Source organism: Solanum verrucosum, unplaced genomic scaffold (genome assembly GCF_900185275.1).
Source record: "Solanum verrucosum unplaced genomic scaffold, falcon-dt-bn FXZP01000040.1, whole genome shotgun sequence".
Lineage (NCBI taxonomy): Eukaryota > Viridiplantae > Streptophyta > Magnoliopsida > Solanales > Solanaceae > Solanum > Solanum verrucosum.
Window position 1 is genome coordinate 213,026 of NW_026020323.1, and position 7,976 is coordinate 221,001.

Here is a 7,976-nt window from a genome sequence, read left to right on the forward strand (position 1 = left end):
ATTTGTCATAACAGACATGATGGTTTACACCAGAATCAGCCCACCATCCATCAACACTTTTAACCATGTTTATGTCGGTAATCACCGCCACAAAAGGTTCTTCGGTAACGTTTTTCAGAGGGTTAGGACCACGTTTTTGAAATCTGCAAAATCGAGCAATATGCCCACTCTTGCCACTAACAAAGCACGGTCCTTTATCTTGAACTTGTTGATTTTGTGCTTGGTTATTTTCACCATTATTTTTCTTGGAAGGTCTACTATTATTTTTCTTAAATTTTTTCTTCTTAGGTTTCAAAGAAGTATTTTTGTGAGATTCAAGAGTAGCATTATTTGAAGTAAATAAATTTACCTTCGTTGTGATGTTGCTCTCTTCTCTTTGTAAAAGTGCATCTTGGCCCCTTGCCTCTTCATCGTACTTTTCCACTTTCTTATGATGAGAAATAGGTTCATCATCATCCATGGAGGTGTCATCAACTTTATTAGGATTCTTCTCAGTTAACACATAAGAAACATTGAGAAGAGTTAAGTAGAAAAGTATTTTACCCTTCCATCTTTTGAAATGGTTACCATTGAACTGAAATGGCTTGTTAAGGTCTCCCATCTTGACATCCGCGGTTTTTTCAATTGTAGTCATTCTGAATCTCCTTAAAATTTTCAGTGAAAAACTTACAAGATAACAAAAAATACAAGATTACAATTGAAAATAAAAATGAAGAAATAAATCTCTTCAGGCTAAGGCGCGGATATCTCACTCTCTTTAAGGAGATTCAAGCCCACTGCAACAAATGTTTTTCACCGGTCCAACAGTAGTCCTCTTGACTTGTCCCCTCTAGGATACAACAACTTTCACAAAGTATAACTCAAACAACTCTGGACAAGAGTTAAGTCCAAAGCTCCACAAAAAAGAGCACCTCGTCTTCAACTAATAAGAACTCTCTTTTTGACAAACTTTATGCACTCTATATTTTTTCTTGTGTATGTTGTGTATCACAAACCAAATGAAGACCACCACTATTTATACTTGAAGAAGTCTTTCTAGCAATGAATAGTAAGATAAATGGTGTAGTAAATAGTGAAGATAATGGCCTTAGGAAACATGAGTTATAAGGTATAATGAAGAAATAAAGAGTGAGATAATGGAGAAATAATATGGAGAACTTATGGCCAAGATGCCACTAACGATGCTGCAAGAGAAACAGTCAGTAACATCAGCACTTACTCCAAATGGAGTAATGCTCCAAATATATTTCCAACCGTTAAGACAAATGAATTACCACCAACGGATAACTTGACAGCAAAGGCACCATTTGACTCCAAACTTTTAACAAATTAATATATAAAATATTAATGTTAAAATGTTGACCAACAATTCCATAAAAGGGTAATATTCCTAAATAATTGCTCAAACATAAATGACTATTCAATAATCTGTTGGCTAGGATCTCTAGCTTTTTGTCCAACCGACATCACCACAATGTACATCTAGTACTACGATTTCTGAATTTCAAAGTTATGGTCAATTCCAATTATCTAATTCTCTTTTTAACAATTTTTCAATATTCTCTCATTCTATTTTATATACTAGATACAAAAGCCCGGGTAAATCCGGACCTAATATATATTACTTTATTTGTTTTAATTTATGTGATACAAATAGAATTAGTATAGTCAACTAAATTATTAAATATTTTCTTATTATTTTTCAAATAATATAGGTGGAACATGTGATATTTTATAAGTTAATCAATTTTTCAATATATTTGTTTAAATATTTAAGTTATTAATGATTGTGATTTACGTGATATGTATGAAATTTTAGAGTTAATCATTTTTTTAATATATTAAGTTGTTAATTATTGTGATTTTTGGTATTATTAGTTAACGTAATTTTCAAATAATATATGCTCACATGTTGTTAAATACTTTAAGTTGTAATTTTATAGTACTTTTAACGTAATTTTCAAATAATATGTGTTATTCACTTTGTCCCAACTTACATGACACATGTGAAATTTTGAACTCAATCAAATTTTCAGTATGCTTTTTAAATATTTTAAATTTTTAATATTGCAATTTATAGTACTCTTAATTAACGTAATTTTAAAATAATATATGTTATTTCCCTTGTCCCAATTTATGTGGTACATGTGAAATTTTGAGAGTTGATCAAATTTTTAATATTTTTTAAATACTTTAAGTTGTGATTTATAGTACCTTAACGTAATTTTCAAATAATATATAGTACTTTATTTATCACAATTTATGTGGCACGTGTGCATTGCAACTTATAGTACTCTTAATTAACATAATGTTTATTTTATTTTTTAAAATAATACATGTTATTTCTCTACTTCAATTTATGTGGCACATGTGAAATTTTGAGAGTTAATCTAATTTTTAATATATATTTTAAATACTTTAAGTTGCGATTTATAGTAATATTAACGTAATTTCCAAATAATTTATATTACCCCCTTCATCACAATTTATGTGGCAAATGTGGAATTTTGAAAGTTCATCATATTTTAATATGTTTTCAAATATTTTAAGTTGTTAATTTACGGTTAAAATTATCAAAACCAAACCAAACCAAATATAATATACATTTATCGGTTTGGTGATTATCGGTTTCGATTTGGTTTGGCTCGGTTATTCGGTTATTAATCATACACAAAAATAAAAGAAACAATTCATTTAAAATGTGAAAAAAGTGACAACAATCCATTCAAAATGAAAAATAGTTAGAATGACTTAAATTACTAAACTTTCAATCACTAAATTTACTATCAATAAAGCTTTAAAATTCACTATATTGGCCTAGAAGGAAGAGACAATAACATTTTCAGTCCCACAAAGAATTGACATAGACACTCATATACATGAAATCAATAAGATTAATGTTTCATCTTGGGCATTTTTGCTTTCAATAAGTAAATTATAAAGAAATTTTAATGAAAATATGTATAAGATCTTTAAAATTGTTTATAAAAATAATATAGTAAGTATGTATATTAATAAAATATATGTATATAATTCATCGGTTCGGTTCGGTTATTTCTTCGGTTTTTTTCCGAATAAAACCATAACCAAACCAAATACTATCGGTTTTAAAAAATCTAAAACCAAACCAAACCCAAATAAAATCGGTTTTATTTTATTGGTTTGGTTTGGTTTAGTTTTTCGGTTTGGATCGATTTTTATCCAAACTGTGAACACCCCTAACTACTAGGCAGCTCTCACATAGTTTAGTTAATGTGACAAAAGAAGGTATTATGTTTTATTGTTATAAAAAAGAAGAAAGCTTAGTGATAATATAAGTGAAACATATCATTTGATATGTTAAAATTTTCTCAACGCTCTAATCAAATTATTTAGGAAATAAGCTCAAATATGTTATCGAATTTTGAGAAAAGACTCATTTATATCATTCATTAAAAGTTTGGTGCCTCATTTATGTCTTTTCAAGTTATACATATAATCAAATAACTTATGTCTCTTAATAATGGACATTTAGGGACTAATAGGGCAATGAGAAGGCTAACACAAGTATGATTTGTGCTAGAAAAAACATGGGGGGAATAAGAATAAAAAAAAGTAGGTGTGTTTGTTTTTGTACTTTATAATTTGTACATAAAAGATGCCATTTTTTTTCCTATTAGTATTCTTCTCTTTTGAAGAGAGTGAAAGTTAGGGGTGCACAAAACCAAATCGAAAATCGAATCAAACAATAAATTGAGTTAACTCAAAAAAAATAATCCGACTAGTGGTTTGGTTTGACTTGGTTTGGTATTGGGAAAAAAAACCCAACTATATTTGGGTTGGTTTTGCTTTTAACTAAAAAAAAATAACCCGAGACCAAACCAACTCGACATTATATATGTAATTTTAAAATTTTATTTTATACATAAAAATATTTACTTTGATATAATTTTAAAATATTTCTTATACTATTTCATAGTTTTTATCTTTTAATATATTATTTCAAGTTTAAAACTTAGAATTCGAAGTGGTCCAATAAAGATTATAGTTCATAGATGTTGATAATTACAATAAAACTTAAATCAAAATCAAATTAATACTAATACAAAAAGAAAAACAATTCAACACTAAGAATGACAATAATATTGAATATTTGTTCTTTAGTTTTACATTGGTTTAGACAATTAAAATACATAATCTAATTTTAATTTTCCTTAAATATTTAGTAATGTAACTAATACTTATTAAACTTATTTTAGCATGATTTAGTACTTTTAAATTATGATCATTTTCATTATAACTTTGCAATATTTATTTTATATGATGATATCATTATTATTTTTTATTGAATATTTTTGTGTCATCAATACTAATATCATATTTTGTGTTATTTTTTTAAGAAACATCTTAGATATATGTATTTTGGTTGGACTAAAGAAATATTTGGAGCACAAGTTAATTATATGGTTGTATGCAAACTTTATCGAAAAAATTCAAAAATTTGAAAAAATCCGAGGTTTATTAGTTTGGTTTGATTCATAAATTTAAAAATTCGACACAATGGTTTGGTTTGGTATTTGAAAAATCCGAACCAATCTGAGGTTGAAAAATCCGAAAAAATCCGAATTTTATTAGTTTGGTTTGGTTTATAAATTTAAAAATTTTACACAAATAGTTTCATCCAATCATTTTCACTTTTCCAGATGTGGGCATATTTTGATAAATTTCGCGTTGTTTGGCATTCTTATTGTAAAACTCTGTTGTATTGGCAGGACGCTTTCTTGTTTCTTGAGGATTCATTGATACTGTAATCACTTTACTAATCTATAATGCAGCACCAACATCGTCAAGAATCACAACAATGGTAAATTGAATATATACAAACATTCTATTTTAGAGAGAATTTAACAAAATAATTGGGATCGTAAAGAATCACAACGCCGATAAATTGAATATATACAATAATTCAAAGATTCTAAATTAGAAAGAATTTAACAAATAATTTAGAGCATAATTTTTTTTAAAGCATGACTATGATTTAAGGTAGGAATGTTAATTTGGAGGCAGACGAAGGGAAAACAGGAATTCGTTATTTCTATTTTATTGAAGTGATAATTGTAACGTTAGAGTGAGTGGAAATGCCCAATTTTTCAATGTAGCAAACTGATTAGTAACAATGTTCTTAATTCCCATTCCATTTTTCCATTCGGTCGTTTCATTTTGCATTTCCATCAGACACCAAAATGAAAATTCAGGGAAAAAAATTGCGTGGGTGGGCATAGAAAAGATTGGAAATGCTAAAGAGGGATCAAATGTTTACATATCGGCTGCAGCCGGAGGAGTTGGAATCATAGCTGGACAACTAGCCAAAGTTAAAGGTTGTCGAGTTGTCGGAAGTGTAGGCTCTGATCATAAGGTATAACTCTGTCGATCTCTTCACTTTTACTTGTTCACTGTACTAAAAATAAATATTCAAATTATCGTATATTGATATTTTGATCTTTTTGTAGGTGAAGTTGTTGAAAGAAGAATATGGGTACGATGAAGCTTTTAATTACCGTATAGAGACAGATTATGATGCTGCATTAACCAAGTAAACTATTTTGATTTTTGTAGCCTTTTTTCCCCCTTATTTTGGATTAATAATACTTTCTATAACTTAAAATTTACCTTATTTTCTTATAGATATTTTCCGGATGGAATTGATGTATATTTTGACAATGTTGGTGGTAAAATGCTTGAGGCTGTCCTTAATCACGTCAACCATGGAGCTCGTATTGCACTTTGTGGAATGATATCCGAGTATAATAAGGTATTTTTTGTTCTAGTATTCAGAACTTACTGACTCGACATATCTATAAAAAAAAATCCGTGGACTTTGTAGGTTTGGACAGAAAGAGAAGGAGTACGTTAGGAATTTATTGAACATGGTGGGTAAAGAAGTTATGATGAAAGGGTTTATGGTGCCTTCCTATTTTAATCACTTTGAGGAATTTATAAAGGAGATGGAAGTTCACTTGAAAGAAGGCAAAATAAAGTCCAAGCACAAAATCTATAATGGTATTGAGAGCTTTTTGGAGAGTTTAACATCTCTATTTACTAGCTCCAATGTTGGAAAAGTAATTCTTCAAGTTACTCCTTAAAAGTAATTCTCAGAATGATTAAACAAGCAAAAATAGATTATATATTATGCTTGTTAACCATGCTAATTTTTTATATAAAAATGTTGCATTAATTATTACTTGTATAAGAGGATATATATATATATATTTGTGATGGATTAAAAGAAAAAATTGGTGTTTGTGATATATGTTGAGTATCTAATCTCTCCTTAGAATATCTGTTTGGATATGATTTCAAATAATAATTGCATTCAAGTCATATGTATACTTACTTATCAAATAAACATGTGTTAGGCAAGTCACAAACTCAACAGACAACAAACAATAAATGTATATTTTATGTGTATAATATCAAATATGTGTAAAGCAAGTCACAAACTCGCTTTAACTCGTTTTACTTATCACTCACTCTTGTTTTTTTATTTGCTAACTTGCTTTTTTTCTTTTTTACTTGGCTACAACTCAAATTATCACCTCTATTTTTAGATGGTATTGAAAGAATCTAACTAATGATATTTTATACTCTATTTTAGAATGTTCCTTTAACTATCTAATTTTAAAACTACTCCATTCTAAAATATTTCTAGGTTTTTCTCTCTACGACACTCATTCTAAAGATCTTCCTTTAATTCTCTACAACACTAAAATATTCTAGATTCTTATTCTTGAAATGTCTTAGGTATTAATTAAGTTAGTAATGAATTTTTAACAATATCCATAAAAATGGTAAAGTCAGCATCATGACCAGCTAGCGGAATAATAATGCTCAATTTATTACTACACGCATATGAAGTCTTCACTCATGGTTCTTGGTTCTATGGAGGCATCCAACAAATAATAATAAAAAAATAATAATAATAAATGGAGTCAGTACGATTCTGTTAGAGTTTAAAGCAAATTTTGGTGCGTTACGTTATGCTTTTTGTTTTTTTTGGACTGATCGAACACAAATTATGACCTTCCGTCAACAAATAGCTTATAATAAGTTAGCATCAATCAGTACTATATAGAATTTGATATCATTGGTGTAGTAATAGAGTACCTGGGGATGAGCATTATATGTTGACCACAGTTCATACAGTGAATTTGCATGATGATCGGATAACGAACGTCCTGTCCACAATTGTAACATACTAAAACATAGTATTGTTATGGAATGGAAGAAACTAGAAAGATAAATTAAAGAGAGAATAAATGATAACTCTTTGTATTGATTCTTGCATTGATTCAAATAGAAGAGTACATCCCTATTTATAAATAATTAAGGAGAATCCTTCTTAAAGGAGAGTCCTTCTTAAAGGAGAATCATTCTTAAAGGACAATCCTTCTTAAAGGAGAATCCTTCTAGATACTAGACTAAAATAAAACTAAATATTTTGCAATTAATGTAAACCCTAGACTTGAAAGGAAACTAAATACTATAAAATATTTTTAGACTAAAATAAAATAAAATAAAAAGATTCTACCAAATTCCAACAAGTATTTCTTTTGGTCAGCTGGGAAGGATATCTTTGCTTTGATTGAAAATGTTTGTCCCTGTGTTAGGAAAAGAGTGAATGCAGGTGTTTGTAGTGAGTCTTAAGATTAATTAATGAATCATTTTTTTACTAACATCTTCTTGGAATTTGGTGTTTGCAATTAGGATGACTTCTTTATCTACTGGAATAGAGATGAGAGATCCAGATTTTGATGTGCTCCTGAAAGTAAATGAAGTAAGTGTTGCTTTGTTCTCTGTGATCCTGCAGAGAATTTCCAAGAAGGTTAATTGTTGACAGTGTTTAATTTATATATGTAGAATAACACAGTGAGAATATATGAAGGAGTACAATAATACCATGCTCGTAGTTGCTGGCTTTGTGCATAAGGGGGATCAAT

At 28.6% G+C, this 7,976-nt stretch overlaps 1 protein-coding gene across 1 annotated transcript; it reads left to right on the forward strand.

Annotated features, from left to right (window-relative positions):
* The first annotated feature begins 5,155 nt into the window (after positions 1-5,155).
* On the forward strand, positions 5,156-6,295 carry LOC125835417 ((+)-pulegone reductase-like). Its single transcript, XM_049514544.1, has 4 exons — positions 5,156-5,395; positions 5,490-5,572; positions 5,665-5,791; positions 5,864-6,295. The coding sequence occupies exons 1-4, from the start codon at positions 5,156-5,158 to the stop codon at positions 5,891-5,893; spliced, it is 480 nt and encodes a 159-aa protein (XP_049370501.1). The 3' UTR covers positions 5,894-6,295.
* The last annotated feature ends 1,681 nt before the right edge of the window (positions 6,296-7,976 follow it).